This window comes from Entelurus aequoreus, linkage group LG21 (genome assembly GCF_033978785.1).
Source record: "Entelurus aequoreus isolate RoL-2023_Sb linkage group LG21, RoL_Eaeq_v1.1, whole genome shotgun sequence".
Taxonomy (NCBI): domain Eukaryota; kingdom Metazoa; phylum Chordata; class Actinopteri; order Syngnathiformes; family Syngnathidae; genus Entelurus; species Entelurus aequoreus.
This window is the reverse complement of record NC_084751.1, coordinates 9,568,287-9,585,906: the sequence shown is the minus strand read 5'-3', so window position 1 is coordinate 9,585,906 and position 17,620 is coordinate 9,568,287. Positions and strand designations below refer to the sequence as shown.

Sequence of the window (17,620 nt, the reverse complement as noted above, 5' to 3'; positions counted from 1 at the left end):
ATTGTTTGGGTGACCCCAAACTTTTGAACGGTAGTGTAACTCCACATGTGTTCATTCATAGTTTTGATGTGACAATCTACAATGTAAATAGTCATGGAAATAAAGAAAACACATTGAATGAGGAGAAGGTGTGTCCAAACTTTTGGCCTGTACTGTACGTCTGCCCCGTATTCACACAATTATATTTGTTGTTCAACTCAATTTTCCATAATCATGACACATATTTTTTTAACATACAACAACATAACTAAACATGAAAACAATAATTTACTCCACATCATATCTTGTCATCATGATTTGTACTCTTTTTTTTTTTTTTAGATAGTCAAAGATTTCCATTGTTTTGTTCTACTGTCAAGATTGTTCCATAAACTAACCTTCTTTCCATATTTATATATTTGCACATATATCTGTATTCAGTGCTTGAGTGTAATACTTCAAAGAAAAAAAATCAAGCATGTAATGTGTCTGTCCACCAGCAGGGGGAGACATTTCCTCTCTAGTAGGATGAGAGCTGCTGTGGTTTAGATCAGTGTTTTTCAACCTTTTTTGAGCCAAGGCACATTTTTTGCGTTGAAAAAATGCGGAGGCACACCACCAGCAGAAATCATAAAAAAACGAAACTCAGTTGACGGTAAAAAGTCGGCGCAATTGTTGGATATGACTTTAAAGCATAACCAAGCATGCATCACTATAGCTCTTGTGTCAAAGTAGGTGTACTGTCACCACCTGTCACATCACACCCTGACTTATTTGGACTTGTTTGCTGTTGTCCTGTGTGTAGTGTTCTACTTCTTGTCTTGCGCTCCTATTTTGGTGGCTTTTTCTCTTTATTTGGTATTTTCCTGTAGCAGTTTCATGTCATCCTATGAGCGATATTCCCCGCATCTACTTTGTTTTAGCAATCAAGAATATTTCCGTTGTTTTTACCCTTCTATGTGGGGACATTGTTGATTGTCATGTCATGTTCGGATGTACATTGTCTTTGCTCCACAGTAAGTCTTTGCTGTCGTCCAGCATTCTGTTTTTGTTTACTTTGTGGCCAGTTCAGTTTTAGTTTCGTTTTGCATAGCCTTCCCTAAGCTTCAATGCCTTTTCTTAGGGGCACTCACCTTTTGTTTATTTTTGGTTTAAGCATTAGACACCTTTTTACCTGCACACTGCCTCCCGCTGTTTCCGACATCTACAAAGCAATTAGCTACCGGCTGCCACCTACTGATATGGAAGAGTATTACACGGTTACTCTGCCGAGCTCTAGACAGCACCGACACTCAACAACAACACATCATTTGCAGACTATAATTCAGGCATGTGATTTGACCACAATGAAAAAGACTGAAACAATTTCCGGGGGTCTGGGGGGACCACCAATTTAACATGCTAAAATGAACAAAGACAGCACCATTTGAAGAAAATATTTTAGTGTTTAAAGACATGAAAACATCATTAATAGAACATACATAACCCAATTATCCTAATGAATCACTGTATATGGTTCAGTCCCAACAGTATTTAGTCACTAATATTTACATCTTGTGTTCATTTCACATCCACAGGTGTCACATTGATCAGTGTTATTACCTACACTTTATTTACAGTATTACCACATTACTTCAGTTCACTTCACACATTAGCTTTCTCGGAGAGCCCTAACATGAGCCTTCCGTGCAAATTTCTGAGCAGCTTGCATTTACCTTTTGGTCTCTGCTTTTGTAGCTTCTTTTTTGGATTTTTGGATAAATATAACAAAATACCAAATGTAAACATTTCATTCTTTTCGCCAAAATAGGATATTCATTTATGAAAATAATTAAACATGTTTAGTATTGTTTACTCATATTTGAAAATAGGAAATAATAATAATGTGAGGACACTGACATATTGCATGAAACAAGTGTGAAAATATTTACCTTCAAGATTGTTACACCACTGACAATAGTTTCAACAGACTACATAAGAACTTAATATTACAAAATAGTATTATATGCAAATTTATTTCAAATAAATTGTTAACTGGATTCAATAATGCGACTCTTTGAATTTCTGTAATTTCATAATATATTTTCACGTGGCTTTTTATTTTTAGAAAAACCCATTTATATTTCGCTAAGCAATAATTGGTTAATATTTCAAACAAACATGCGTATTTCGCAAGCAAATATTTTTTTAGCTTACCTCATTATTAACAACCCTGTCTGCAACTGAAGTGGGTGGATCTTTCCTCTCCATGTCACTTTCGGTTGACATCCAAAAGTAGCAGCTAGTGAAAAGTTTGTTTTCCTTGCTTCAAGTTGTTTCATATGTTTTTGACGTTTCGCATGTACTTCCAAAGCCTTGAAACCTCGTGATCCATAGTCAATATTATCATGACACCACGTGCACAAAACCTTTCCGGGACGATCGATTTTCCGAATAAAATCACCGAACAAAGTCGTAACTTCCTTCTTCCCAACAGTATCAGTGATTTCCCTTTCCATCCAGTCCCATCCAAACTTATTTTTGACATGTTTATCAATTTATTTAACTCGTAAAGCGACATGGTTTACATATGGAAAATGGCGGTAATAACCATTATGAATGATGACGTTATTAACGTCATCATTCATAACAGATGTCCTGATTGGTCACAAGGAACATATCGACCAATCAACTACGGCGTAATATAAACTACGTCTCCAATCTTGATTTAGGGTCGGAAAAAAAAACAGAAAAACAGGAGATAATTTTTTTCCCCCCGAGATTAAAAAAGACGGAATTCCGACTTTAGACGGAAAAATCACATGCCTGATAATTACTGCTTTGCATAAAATATTTTTAACCCAAATAGGTGAAACGAGATAATCGCCCACGGCACACCAGACTGTATCTCACGGCACACTAGTGTGCCGCGGCACAGTGGTTGAAAAACACTGGTTTAGATGATGTGATTGCTTTCACAGCTAAGTGATTGTGGTTCAGGGTCCCGAGCATTCGTCCGCCCGCCCTGAGAGATTTCTCCAGATGTGCAACGACGACTCAGACGTGTTCCCGGTCAGTTTGGGTCCAACCTCCTTGTCTGGTTCCGTCCCAGTTTTCTCACCTTCATCCCGCTCACCTTTTCCCAGAGTGTGCGTGAGGACTTTGCCGAGCGACAGCTGCACCACTGCAACTGGACCGTGGTCAACTGCTCCACTCCCGCCAACTACTTCCACGTGCTCCGCCGCCAGATGCTGCTGCCCTTCAGGAAGCCGGTGAGTGGCTCCGCCCCCCCCCCCCCGCACGCAAAAGGTGTCACACCTGAACGAGAGCTCTCCTCTGGCCTCAGCTGATCGTGTTCACTCCCAAGTCGCTGCTGCGCCACCCCGAGGCCAAGTCCAGCTTGGACCTCATGCTGCCAGGTGAGCACAGCTGGGAGGGCGTCTTGTGCGGCGTGACCACTCACACGTGCTCCCTCCCGCAGGCACACGCTTCCAGCGCCTGATCCCAGACGAGGGTCCGCCCACCGCCCGGCCCGCCGACGTGAAGAGAGTCATCTTCTGCACCGGAAAGATCTACTACGATCTGGACCGCGAGCGCCAGAACCGAGCCATGGACGCCACCGTGGCGGTGGTCCGCGTGGAGCAGGTAGTGCCAGTGTGACGCTCGGACACGTCGATGTGACTATTCAAACGTTCCACCGCTCGCTCTAGCTGTCGCCGTTCCCCTTCGACCTGGCGAAGGTGGAGACCGAGCGCTACGCCAACGCTGACGTGGTGTGGTGTCAGGAAGAGCACAAGAACCAGGGTTACTACGACTACGTCAAGCCCCGCCTCCAGACCACTGTCGGCCCCGCCCGCCCCGTCTGGTGAGCGAGCACCGCCTTGATTGGCCGAGTGTATCAACAATATTCACACCTGTGTGTGTGTGTGTGTGTGTGTGTGTGTGTGTGTGTGTGTGTGTGTGTGTGTGTGTGTGTGTGTGTGTGTGTGTGTGTGTGTGTGTGTGTGTGTGTGTGTGTGTGTGTGTGTGTGTGCGTTCTGGCAATGCTTACTTAATGAGGACATGGCTCTGTTTACACCACACCTGGGCTAATTAAGGCCCGTTGAGCTTTTCAATCTGGCCCGCCGGACATTCCAAAATAATAATTTTAGATCATTAAGATGGGAACTCTAGCTGCCATTATGGTGTGCAGTCATGTTTTCTAATTATGCTAATCTAATTAGTTGCTATGGTAATCTACGTCACAGCAGCTCAGACGAGGCACCAAGCAGTGTGGGCGGGAAGCGTTTCCACAGACGCGGAAGGAGATTTTCACAACAAAGTTCTAAATCTCAGTGATAGACATACTTGCCAACCCTCCCGTTTTTAGCGGGGGAATCCCGATATTCAGCGCCTCTCCCGACAACCTCCCGGCAGAGATTTTCTCCCGACAAACTCCCGGTATTCAGCCGGAGCTGGAGGCCACGCCCCCTCCAGCTCAATGCGGACCTGAGACTGAGTGGGGACAGCCTGTTCTCACGTCCGCTTTCCCACAAAATAAACAGCTTGCCTGCCCAAAGACGTCATAACATCTAGGGCAGGGGTCACCAACGCGGTGCCCGCGGGCACCAGGTAGCCCGTAAGGACCAGATGAGTAGCCCGCTGGCCTGTTCTAAAAATAGCTCAAATAGCAGCACTTACCAGTGAGCTGCCTCTATTTTTTAAATGTTATTTATTTACTAGCAAGCTGGTCTCGCTTTGCCCGACATTTTAATTCTAAGAGAGACAAAACTCAAATAGAATTTGAAAATCCAAGAAAATATTTTAAAGACTTGGTCTTAACTTGTTTAAATAAATTCATTAATTTTTTACTTTGCTTCTTATAACTTTCAGAAAGACAATTTTAGAGAAAAAATACAACCTTAAAAATGATTTTAGGATTTTTAAACACATATACCTTTTTACCTTTTAAATTCCTTCTACTTCTTTCCTGACAATTTAAATCAATGTTCAAGTAAATTTATTTTTTTTATTGTAAAGAATAATAAATGATAAATGGGTTATACTTGTATAGCGCTTTTCTACCTTCAAGGTACTCAAAGCGCTTAGACAGTAATTCCACATTCACCCATTCACACACACATTCACACACTGATGGCGGGAGCTGCCATGCAAGGCGCTAACCAGCAGCCATCAGGAGCAAGGGTGAAGTGTCTTGCCCAAGGACACAACAGACGTGACTAGGATGGTAGAAGGTGGGGATTGAACCCCAGTAACCAGCAACCCTCCAATTGCTGGCACGGCCACTCTACCAACTTCGCCACGCCGCCCCTAATAAATAAATAAATAAATTTTAATTTAATTCTTCATTTTAGCTTCTGTTTTTTCGACGAAGAATATTTGTGAAATATTTCTTCAAACTTATTATGATTAAAATTCCAAAAAATTATTCTGGCAAATCTAGAAAATCTGTAGAATCAAATTTAAATCTTATTTCAAAGTCTTTTGAATTTCTTTAAAAATTTTTGTTCTGGAAAATCTAGAAGAAATAATGATTTGTCTTTGTTAGAAATATAGCTTGGTCCAATTGGTTATATATTCTAACAAAGTGTAGATTGGATTTTAACCTATTTAAAACATGTCATCAAAATTCTAAAATTAATCTTAATCAGGAAAAATTACTAGGGGTGGTATAGCTCGATTGGTAGAGCGGCCGTGCCAGCAACTTCAGGGTTGCAGGTTCAATCCCCGCTTCCGCCATCCTAGTCACTGCCGTTGTGTCCTTGGGCAAGACACTTTACCCACCTGCTCCCAGTGCCACCCACACTGGTTCAAAAATGTAACTTAGATATTGGGTTTCACAATGTAAAGCGCTTTGAGTCACTTGAGAAAAGCGCTATATAAATATAATTCACTTCACTAATGATGTTCCATAAATTATTTTTTTTATTTTTTCAAAAAGATTCGAATTAGTTAGTTTTTCTCCTTTTTTCGGTTGAATTTTGAATTTTAAAGAGTCAAAATTGAAGATAAACTATGTTTCAAAATTTTATTGTCATTTTTTTCGTGTTTTCTCCTCTTTCAAACCGTTCAATTAAGTGTAAATATCATTAATTATTAATAATAACATAGAGTTAAAGGTAAATTGAGCAAATTGGCTATTTCTGGCAATTTATTGAAGTGTGTATCAAACTGGTAGCCCTTCGCATTAATCAGTACCCAAGAAGTAGCTCTTGCTTTCAAAAAGGTTGGTGACCCCTGATCTAGGGCTTTTATGGAGCGCACAACTGCGCACACAACAAGGCGAAGCAGAAGAACGAGGAAATTACAGACGTGGCGGCCGAAATAATATACTCATCATGAACGGAGAAGTTAAACAGGACAATACTGCCATCTAATGGATAGCCACTGGAACACTGAAATTCAAGTATTTTTTTATTTTTTTTCTATGTAAATAAAATTTAAAAAAAAAAAATATATATATATATATATATATATATATATATATATATATATATATATATATATATATATATATATATATATATATATATATATATATATATATATATATATATATATATATATATATATAGCTAGATTTCACTGAAAGTCAAGTATTTCATATAGATATATATATGAAATACTAGAGTTGGTGAATTCTAGCTGTAAATAACCACGCCCCCAACCACGCCCCCCACCTCCCGATATTGGAGGTCTCAAGGTTGGCAAGTATGGTGATAGATGTATTATATATATATATATATATAAATATATATATATATATATATATATGTATATATATATATATATATATATATATATATATATATATATATATATATATATATATATATATATATAAAACTGTTATGTTGGATCCACTAGGGACTGTACTTAGAGGGGGGGGGTTACCCACATATGCGATCCTCTCCAAGGTTTCTCATAGTCATTCACATCGACGTCCCTTGTGTGGGCTCTGTGCCGAGGATGTCGTCGTGGCTTGTGCAGCCCTTTGAGACTTTTGTGATTCAGGGCTACATAAATGAACATTGATTGATTGATTGATATATAGAATAGAATATAAAGTACTTTATTGATCCCTGGGGGAATTTCAGCAAATATCAGATGTATCAGATTGTCGGTGGGTTTATTTTGTACCCTTCGCGTTCATATTTCACTGTTTGTTGCATTTTTGTTGCGTTTCACTTGATTGTAAAACATGTCGACCGAAAGGGGGTGTGACATTCATATTTTGTCAAAATTCAGTGTTTTATCATTCATAGAAAAATTTAAAATTCCATTACGTTTTTTAAGGCGGTCTGTCATAGCATTCAATCTGACATTATTGTGAGGTTTTATATTAGTGTTCCTAAAAATAGATATACCGGCCCCCAGACACATTTAAATGTGGCCCCCGAGTCATAACAATTGCCCAGGCCTGGTTTACACAGTCACCTTTAGGGGACCTCTGACGGTATGGGGACAAAAAAACAGGTCCCCTAGAGGGAAACCTTTTTAAATGATGGTCAGATCCATTCTGAAGATGCCTAAGTGATTTTTAAGCTTTGGCCCATAAAACATGTTTACTGGTTAGTTGGAGTGTGAGACATTTGCACAGCAGCCCCCTCATCGGGCTGTACCTGGTACTGCACTCGCTGCTTTTTTTTAAAATGGTCCTCAGTAGTCACGTACAAATGTGTGTGAATTATGCAAAATGATTTAAATGTGGTCCCCATGAACCATATGAAGTCTTTTTCCCCAGGGTCCCCAGTAAGAATGATCAGCACATGACTTCATCAATCCAGGGATTTAAAGACGTGTATGAGCTAACTGGCCAGTGGACATTTTACACCATTTTGTTATGCCTCCACAACCTGTAGAAAGGGTGGTCCTCACAAGTCATGATCAAATACTTGGTCCCCATTCCAAATGATAACCAGTGTGAGTGTGTGTTCTTGTATTTCTACCCTTCTTGAGACATGAAGAAGGACAAGTATCTTCCCATATGAGGAGGTGTGAACAAGTGATGACATAAATCATGGCCCCAATAACATTGCATCTAATAGACAATGTCTCATTTGCACCCCTGCTGGTGACATCCATCAACATGAGGGTGTAAAAGTGCTCCCCCTCTGGCCAACATATTTAATAACAAGTGTGTGTAAAAATTTTAAATGCGCCTCCTTTGGTCAAAATTTATAAAATATGTATATAGAGACATACTTAATAACTTGAAGTAAATAATGAAGATTAAAGGCCTAAGTTGGTAGAGTGGCTGTGCCAGCAATCGGAGTGTTGCTGGTTACTGGGGTTCAATTCCCGCCTTCTACCTTCCTAGTCACGTCCGCTGTGTCCTTGGGCAAGACACTTCACCCTTTGCCTCTGATGGCTGCTGGTTAGCGCCTTGCATGGCAGCTCCCGCCATCAGTGTGTGAATGTGTGTGTGAATGGGTAAATGTGGAAATACTGTCAAAGCGCTTTGAGTACCTTGAAGGTAGAAAAGCGCTATACAAGTACAACCCATTTATCATTTATCATTTACTGAAAGCCACTACTAGCGACCACGCAGTCTGATAGTTTATACATCAATGATGAAATCTTAACATTGCAACACATGCCAATACAGCCGGGTTAACTTATAAAGTGACATTTTAAACTTCCCGCCACACTTCCGGTGGAAAACGTCTATGTATGATGACGTATGCGCGTGGCGGAATCAGTTGATGTGGAAGTATTGGTACCCCATTGAATCCAATACAAAAAAGCTCTGTTTTCATTTCAAAATTCCACAGTATTCTGGACATCTGTGTTGGTGAATCTTTTGCAATTTGTTTAATGAACAATGAAGACTGCAAAGAAGAAAGTTGTAGGTGGGATCGGTGTATTAGCGGCTGGCTGCAGCAACACAACCAGGAAGACAGAGATGGATAGCAGACACGTTAGCCGCCGAACTCACCTTAACTTCCTCCGTCTCGCCGACCGCATCTGTGATTGGGTGAAGTCCTTCATCGCACTGTCGATCGCTGGAACGCAGGTGAGCACGGGTGTTGACGAGCAGATGAGGGCTGGCTGGCGTAGGTGGATAGCTGATGTTTTTAGCATAGCTCTGTGAGGTCCGGTTGCTAAGTTGGCTTCAATGGCGTCGTTAGCAACAGCATTGTTAAGCTTCGCCAGGCTGGAAAGTATTAACCGTGTATTTACATGTCCATGGTTTAATAGTATTGTTGATCTTCTGTCTATCCTTCCAGTCAGGGATTTATTTATTTTGTTTCTATCTGCAGTTAAGCCCGATGCTATCACGTTAGCTCCGTAGCTAAAGTGTTTCGTCGATGTATTGTCGTGGAGATAAAAGTCACTGTGAATGTCCATTTCGCGTTCTCGACTCTCATTTTCAAGAGGATATAGTATCCGAGGTGGTTTAAAATACAAATCTGTGATCCACAATAGAAAAAGGAGAGAGTGTGGAATCCAATAAGCCAGCTTGTACCTAAGTTACGGTGAGAGCGAAAAAAGTTATGTCCTGCACTGCATTCTAGTACTTCACTCTCACGTTCCTCATCCACGAATCTTTCATCCTCGCTCAAATTAATGGGGTAATTGTCGCTTTCTCGGTCCGAATCTCTATCGCTGCATTGAAAACAATAGGAAAATGTGAGGAGCCTTTCAATTGACTACGTCACGCTACTTCCGGTACAGGCAAGGCTTTTTTTTATCAGATACCAAAAGTTGCGATCTTTATTGTCGTTGTTCTCTACTAAATCCTTTCAGCAAAAATATGGCAATATCGCGAAATGATCAAGTATGACACATAGAATGGATCTGCTATCCCCGTTTAAATAAAAAAAATTCATTTCAGTAGGCCTTTAAAAACCAATTACAAACAAAAAATGTTAAAAAAAATAACTAAAAGCTTACCTTTGTTATATTTGCATAGTATGTATATATTATTCATCTTGTAAATACTAATCTTTATATATCTAGAAAGGGTGGTCCTAAAGAGGTAGGTATTTTTCGGAGGTCTCAAGTAGGTAAAAAATACAATAATTGTGTGTGTGTGTTTGTTCTTGTATTTCTACCCCTGAGACATTAAGAAGGAAAAGTATCTTCCATATGAGGAGGTGTGAACAAGTGATGACATAAATCAATAACATTGCATCTAATCGACAATGTCTCATTTGTGGTGACATCAACATGAAGGTGCTCACAAAAAGGAGGGATTTTTCAAATGGACTGTCGCTTTTAAAAGTGCTCCCCCTCTGGTCAACATATGAAATAACAAGTGTGTGTAAGAAATTGAAATGTGTCCCCTTTGGCAGAAATGAATAATAAAATAAATTTAAAAAAATGTATATAGAGACATGCTGTAATAACTTGAAGTAAATTATGAAGATTAAAAACCAATTACAAACTAAAAATTCCCTAAAAGCTTATCTTTTTTTATTCTAGCATAGTATGTATATATTATTAATGTTGATATATCTAGAAAGGGTGTTCCTAAATAGAAGAATGTGTGTGTGATGACAGGTATGCTGGCCGTGGGCCTGCAGCTGCCCCCGCCACAGGAAACAAACACACACACCTGGCCGAGCTGCAGCGGCTACTCAACACGGCCTTCGACCTGCGCGCCTTCGCGGGGAAGGACTCGTAACGACCTCAAACCACGCCGACGCCCTCACCACGCGGACGTTAGCGCCAGTGAATGTAAAACGAGTGACTATTAATCTGTAACCATAGCAACCACAGCTCAGGTAACCGCACTCATGCCAGCACACCTTTGATCTTTTTATTGGAAGCTTATGTTTTTTTTTTTTATTATTTGAATGTTGATGATGTCATGGAACTGAATATTTTCGTGAATGTCATTCAAGACAAAATAGATGTGAAGAAAAATAACATGTCAGCTCCTTACGATGAGATGTGAATATTAATGTTGATGTTTTATCGCCGACGCCAACCTCACGGTGAAGAGTGCTGGGACAGACCTGCTGCCAGACGCCAGGGGGCAGCATGGAGCAGGAGGCTCAATGGGGTGTACTATTTAAATAACATGACAAATGAGTGAAGACATAGTTTGTGGTGTTTTTTAAATATAAATATTAGTCTGTTTTTTTTTTTGATAGGCTCCAGAACTCCCCGCGACCCCTTCGGGGGCGCGGGGAGTGCTGGAGCCTTATCAAAAAAAGGGACAAGCGGTAGAAAATGGAAGGAAGATCACGTGATACATTCTGGCCTCCACCTATTATTTATATGGATGATGTATTCTTGACAATCGACATTTCGGTCCTGTGTTTCCTACCTCGCTCCCTTCGTCCTTGTTTCCTAGCCCCTCCCCCCCCCCCTACTTCCTCTCTCCTTCCCTCTGTTGCCCCCCCCCTCCCCCCCAGCCCAATAAAAGTCGTCGCCCCCACCCCCCAATGAAGCCGTGTCGCGTGTTATTCTAGGTCAGAGAGTTCCTTGGAATGCTGCGCACTCCCCCAAGCCAAGTCGCTCCGGTGCAATATATGCGTACAAAAGGCGACGGGCGGCGTGTGCGCGGATGTTGGTCGCCATGGCAACAGGGCAGGCAAGACGCAATGTGTGTGTGTGTGTGAACATGATCAGTTTTCATGTGACAAACATTTCAATTCGTCCCCAAATGTGCCCCACCCCCACCCCCACCCGGCTGGAGGCTCAGCCGCCAACAAGTCCAATAACAGCCTCCCCACGCGCACGCGCAGTGGAGGTGACTCTGCTGTGACATTGTCAAATGACTGCAGTGGGTCGCTGTGTGTGTGTGTGTGTGTGTGTGTGTGTGTGTGTGTGTGTGTGTGTGTGTGTGTGTGTGTGTGTGTGCGTGTGTGTGCGTGTGAAGCTACTATGCGGCAGGTCGAGGGGGGAGGAGGAATGTAGTGGGGGTGGGGTGGTGATATGGATAATGTGGAGAAACATGAAGAAATAAAAAATCTCTGCATCTGTTTCCAGGGCAACCGAGGTGTGAAAAACACCAGCAGGTCCCCCCCCTCCACCCCCCCCAGTGGAGAAGACTACACGACACATGAATAGAGATGTCCGATAATATCGGCCGATAAATGCTTTAAAATGTAATATCGAAAATTATCGGTATCGGTTTTTTATTAGCGGTATCGGTTTTATTTTTTATTAAATCAACATAAAAAACACAAGATACACTTACAATTAGTGCACCGACCCAAAAAACCTCCCTCCCCCATTTACACTCATTCACACAAAAGGGTTGTTTCTTTCTGATATTCTGGTTCCTACATTATATATCAATCAATCATCCATCCATCCATCTTCTTCCGCTTATCCGAGGTCGGGTCGCGGGGGCAGCAGCCTAAGCAGGGAAGCCCAGACTTCCCTCTCCCCAGCCACTTCGTCTAGCTCTTCCCGGGGGATCCCGAGGCGTTCCCAGGCCAGCCGGGAGACATAGTCTTCCCAACGTGTCCTGGGTCTTCCCCGTGGCCTCCTACCGGTCGGACGTGCCCTAAACACCTCCCTAGGGAGGCGTTCGGGTGGCATCCTGACCAGATGCCCGAACCACCTCATCTGGCTCCTCTCCATGTGGAGGAGCAGCGGCTTTACTTTGAGCTCCCCCCGGATGACAGAGCTTCTCACCGTATCTCTAAGGGAGAGCCCCGCCACCCGGCGGAGGAAACTCATTTCGGCCGCTTGTACCCGTGATCTTGTCCTTTCGGTCATAACCCAAAGCTCATGACCATAGGTGAGGATGGGAACGTAGATCGACCAGTAAATTGAGAGCTTTGCCTTCCGGCTCAGATCCTTCTTCACCACAACGGACCGATACAGCGCCCGCATTACTGAAGACGCCGCACCGATCCACCTGTCGATCTCACGAATCAATCAATCAATGTGTATTTATATAGCCCTAATCAATATATATCAATACAGTCTGCAAGGGATACAGTCTGTAAGCACACATGATTGTGCGTGCTGCTGCTCCACTAATAGTACTAACCTTTAACAGTTCATTTGACTCATTTTCATTCATTACTAGTTTCTATGTAACTCTTTTTATATTGTTTTACTTTCTTTTTTATTGAAGAAAATGTTTTTAATTTATTTATCTTATTTATTTTTAAAAAGGACCTTAACTTCACCATACCTGGTTGTCCAAATTAGGCATAATAATGTGTTAATTCCACGACTGTATATATCGGTATCGGTAATTAAGAGTTGGACAATATCGGCAAAAAAGCCATTATCGGACACCGCTACTTTACGTCTTTGACAGCCAGCAAAGACTAGCTGCTGTAAAAAGGACGTCTCACTTTGTTACAAATGTTATATTTATCTTCATCTTCGAGTCACCTCGGCGTGATGTGGCGGCAACGCGCGCGTTTTTTTCACTACCTTGACGGTTTCCTGCTGACGTTACCGTCACGTGACCTCACCAGCGCGCCCCCGCTGCGTGACTCGGGGGAGGCGGGGCTTGTGCGGTGACGTCACGCGTAGATGTCATTGTGCAATGGACGCCTAGGCCAAGTCGGCGTCTTGTCCTCAACGAGCGTCTTGTAATTGGCCCGCGGAGTTAGCCTGGCTCGACATGACACCGGCCGGAAGTGTGGGCTTGATTTGAGACTTGTTTTCAAAAGGCCGCTCGGCTCCCAATGAGCGCGCAAAGAGCCGAGAGTCAAAAGTTGACAGCTAGTCGCTGCTAGCACACTGCGACACCACCTCGCTAGCTAGCTAGCTAGCTAGGCTAAGCTACGGCTAGTCTGGATTGGGACTCCGCGTGGACGCAGACGCACGCGCACGGACAGGTAAGTGCCGTGTGAATGTCTCGCGTGCACACACACGCACGCACACGCACGCCACAGCGGCTTTCGGACGCGAGCACTCGTGCTCACAAATTAGCGGCCGCGGTACCACCGAGGACGCGCGCGCGCGCGAGGCAGGTAGGCAAGCGGGTGCTCGTGTGGCGTGCACGCCGCTCGGTGCTTTGTTCTGTTGTTGGCGGGAAAAGAAGCAGGTGCGTGCGCGTCGACGCTGACGGCGGCCGCGGCGCGTGCACACGCAGACAGGTAACCCTCTCACGCACGTTTTTGGTCCCTAGAATGGTCCGTGTTGATGCGCGCGTGCGCGGCTCTTTGTGTGTTTCTTGTGCGTGCACGCGTGCGTGAGCACCTGTAGAACATTCTTTGAAGCTCTAAGGACATTAGTCACGTGTCTTTGAGGATTCTGTCATACTTCATGTCCTTCATCAGGGCTTTCGTGTCCTAAAATATCTTTCCATATTCCATCATCGTGACTCCAATCATGTCCTGCCTGACAGATCACGTCCACGACGTCGCCATTAGTTCAGCCGTGGGTGAACACGTGACATACAGTCTGGTGTGCCGTGGGAGATGATCTCATTTCACCTATTTGGGTTGACAATATATTTTGCAACCCAGTAATTCTAGTCTGCAAGTGATGTGTTGTTGTTGAGCTCGGCAGAGTAACCGTGTAATACTCTTCCATAGCAGTAGGTGGCAGCCGCTAGCTAATTGCTTTGTAGATGGAAACAGCGGGAGGCAGGGTGCAGGTAAAAAGGTGTCTAATTTAAACCAAAAATAAACAAAAGGTGAGTGCCCCTAAGAAAAGGCATTGAAGCTTAGGGAAGGCTATGCGGAACAAAACTAAAACTGAACTGGCTACAAAGTAAACACAAACAGAATGCTGGACGACAGCAAAGACTTACTGAGACGGCGTCCACAAAGTACATCCGAACATGACATGACAATCTGCTTTTCTCACGGCCCAAATAGTTCACAGTAGCACTATACATAATCATAATACCAGGGCGTCCAGTGAGGGGCATTTTGTACTCCCTCGTCCCAGGAAGAATGCTTTGCGGAAAGCTTTCATTTATAGATCTTTATCGCTCTGGAATAACCTGCCTCAAATTCTCACCGGCATTGAAAGTAAACAGGTTTTTAAAAAGAAAGTAATATTTTATCTGAGTTTTTAAATTAGTTAGCTTGTTGATGATTTGTTTGGTTGTATATTGTGTAGTTATATTTACACTACCGTTCAAAAGTTTGGGGTCACATTGAAATGTTCTTATTTTTGAAGGAAAAGCACTGTACTTTTCAATGAAGATAACTTTAAACTAGTCTTAACTTTAAAGAAATACACTCTATACATTGCTAATGTGCTAAATGACTATTCTAGCTGCAAATGTCTGGTTTTTGGTGCAATATCTACATAGGTGTATAGAGGCCCATTTCCAGCAACTATCACTCCAGTGTTCTAATGGTACAATGTGTTTGCTCATTGGCTCAGAAGGCTAATTGATGATTAGAAAACCCTTGTGCAATCATGTTCACACATCTGAAAACAGTTTAGCTCGTTACAGAAGCTACAAAACTGACCTTCCTTTGAGCAGATTGAGTTTCTGGAGCATCACATTTGTGGGGTCAATTAAACCCTCAAAATGGCCAGAAAAAGAGAACTTTCATCTGAAACGCGACAGTCTATTCTTGTTCTTAGAAATGAAGGCTATTCCACAAAATTGTTTGGGTGACCCCAAACTTTTGAACGGTAGTGTATATGGTAATTATTATTCTGTGACTGTAAATTGTTTGCTTGTTTTTTTATTGATGCTTTTATTTTTTTATGTATTATGTAGTTATAATTATATACTTTTACTTGTAATTGTATTGAATTGTGGACCCCAGGAAGACTAGTGGGGATCTTTAATGAAAATCCAAAATCAACAATGTCACCACAAAGAAGGATAAAAACAACTGAAATATTCTTGGTTGCTAAAACAAAGTACCATATCAGTCGCTCCGGAGTATAAGTCGCACCGGCCGAAAATGCATTATAAAGAAGGAAAAAAACATATATAAGTCGCATTTTTGGGGGAAATGTATTTGATAAAAGCCAACACCAAGAATAGATTTGAAAGGCAATTTAAAATAAATAAAGAATAGTGAACAACAGGCTGAATAAGTGTACGTTATATGAGGCATAAATAACCAACTGAGAAGGTGCCTGGTATGTTAACGTAACATATTATGGTAAGAGTCATTCAAATAACTATAACATATAGAACATGCTATACGTTTACCAAACAATCTAATCGCTAAATCCCATGAAATCTTACACGTCTAGTCTCTTACGTGAATGAGATCAATAATATTAGTTGATATTTTACGGTAATGCGTTAATAATTTCACACATAAGTCGCTCCTGAGAGTAAGTCGCACCCCCGGTCAAACTATGAAAAAAACTGCGACTTATAGTCCGAAAAATACGGTAGATGCGGGAAATATCGCTCATAGGAAGACATGAAACTGCTACAGGAAAATACCAAAAAAGGAGAAAAAGCCACCAAAATAGGAGCGCAAGACAAGAACTAAAACACTACACAGGAAAACGGCAAACAAGTCTAAATAAGTCAGTGTGTGATGTGACAGGTGGTGACAGTACACCTACTTTGAGACAAGAGCTATAGTGATGCATGCTTGGTTATACTTTAAAGTCATATCCAACAATTGCGACAACGACTTTTTACTGTCAACTGAGTTTCGTGTTTTTAATGATTTCTGCTGGTGGTGTGCCTCCGCAAAAAATGTGCCTTGGCTCAAAAAAGGTTGAAAAACACTGGGCTAACCTTGCTTTACCTTGTTTACAAAACACAAATATTCAATCATTTTCAGGCCTATGAAGCAAAAAGTGCGCTACAGGGTTTACTTTCTGGTCCTAGCTTGTCCTGACAAAGTCCTTTTTAGAGATGTGCCAATTTCCATGAAAAAGTACAGGATCAGCCAATACTAGAGATGTCCGATATTATCGGCCGATAAATGCGTTAAAATGTAATATCGGAAATTATCGGTATCATTTTAAAAAAAATTTTTTATTTATTTATTTTTATCAAATCAACATAAAAAACACAAGATACACTTACAATTAGTGCACCAACCCAAAAAACCTCCCTCCCCCATTTACACTCATTCACACAAAAGGGTTGTTTCTTTCTGTTATTAATATTCTGGTTCCTACATGATATATCAATATATATCAATACAGTCTGCAAGGGATACAGTCCGTAAGCACACATGATTGTGCGTGCTGCTGCTCCACTAATAGTACTAACCTTTAACAGTTAATTTGACTCATTTTCATTAATTACTCGTTCCTAATAGAAATGAGTAATTAATGAAAATTAATTACAGTTACATAGAAACTTTCTATGTAACTGTTTTTATATTGTTTTACTTTCTTTTTTATTCAAGAAAATCTTTTTAATTTATTTATCTTATTTTATTTTATTAATTTAAAAAAAAAAAAAGACCTTATCTTCACCATACCTGGTTGTCCAAATTAGGCATAATAATGTGTTAATTCCACGACTGCATATATCTGTTGATATCGGTATCGGTAATTAAACAGTTGGACAATATCGGATATCGGCAAAAAGCCATTATCGGACATCCCTAGCCAATACTGATCAATCATCTATTTTTGGTGGTGACTGACAGAGGTGGCTAGCAGCTTACTGTGCGTGTCCATACTAGGGATGCAACAAACAGAATTAATAATGGCCGTGGTAAAACAAAAGGAAAATGATTGAGAAACTGTGATTGACAACTACACTTTGATAAATTGGCTAAAAATGCAAACATGAAAACAAGAGCCATTAGCATGTTTCTCCCATTAAACAACGTACTCC

General features: G+C 41.5%; 2 protein-coding genes across 6 annotated transcripts in view; both read left to right on the top strand.

Moving 5' to 3' along the window:
- The window catches only part of LOC133638321 (2-oxoglutarate dehydrogenase complex component E1-like), a 42,934-nt gene extending 31,620 nt beyond the window's left edge, over positions 1-11,314 (top strand). For 2 of the 3 annotated variants that reach the window (XM_062030817.1, XM_062030816.1), the window contains 6 exons: positions 2,959-3,030; positions 3,105-3,230; positions 3,305-3,377; positions 3,440-3,603; positions 3,669-3,823; positions 10,465-11,314. In XM_062030817.1, the coding sequence (XP_061886801.1) occupies positions 2,959-3,030; positions 3,105-3,230; positions 3,305-3,377; positions 3,440-3,603; positions 3,669-3,823; positions 10,465-10,588 (714 nt within the window). In that variant the 3' untranslated portion in view covers positions 10,589-11,314. Of the gene's footprint in view, positions 1-2,939; positions 3,031-3,104; positions 3,231-3,304; positions 3,378-3,439; positions 3,604-3,668; positions 3,824-10,464 lie in introns of those variants that run through there. The other variant, XM_062030819.1, reaches the window with a different exon arrangement.
- A 2,073-nt stretch (positions 11,315-13,387) lies between these two features.
- LOC133638313 (zinc finger MIZ domain-containing protein 2-like) overlaps positions 13,388-17,620 on the top strand; it is a 50,857-nt gene continuing 46,624 nt past the window's right edge. The window contains exon 1 of one of the 3 annotated variants that reach the window (XM_062030792.1): positions 13,388-13,721. The gene's annotated coding sequence lies outside the window, so the exon portion shown is untranslated. Of the gene's footprint in view, positions 13,722-13,837; positions 13,983-17,620 lie in introns of those variants that run through there. The other 2 variants (XM_062030795.1, XM_062030793.1) reach the window with 2 other exon arrangements.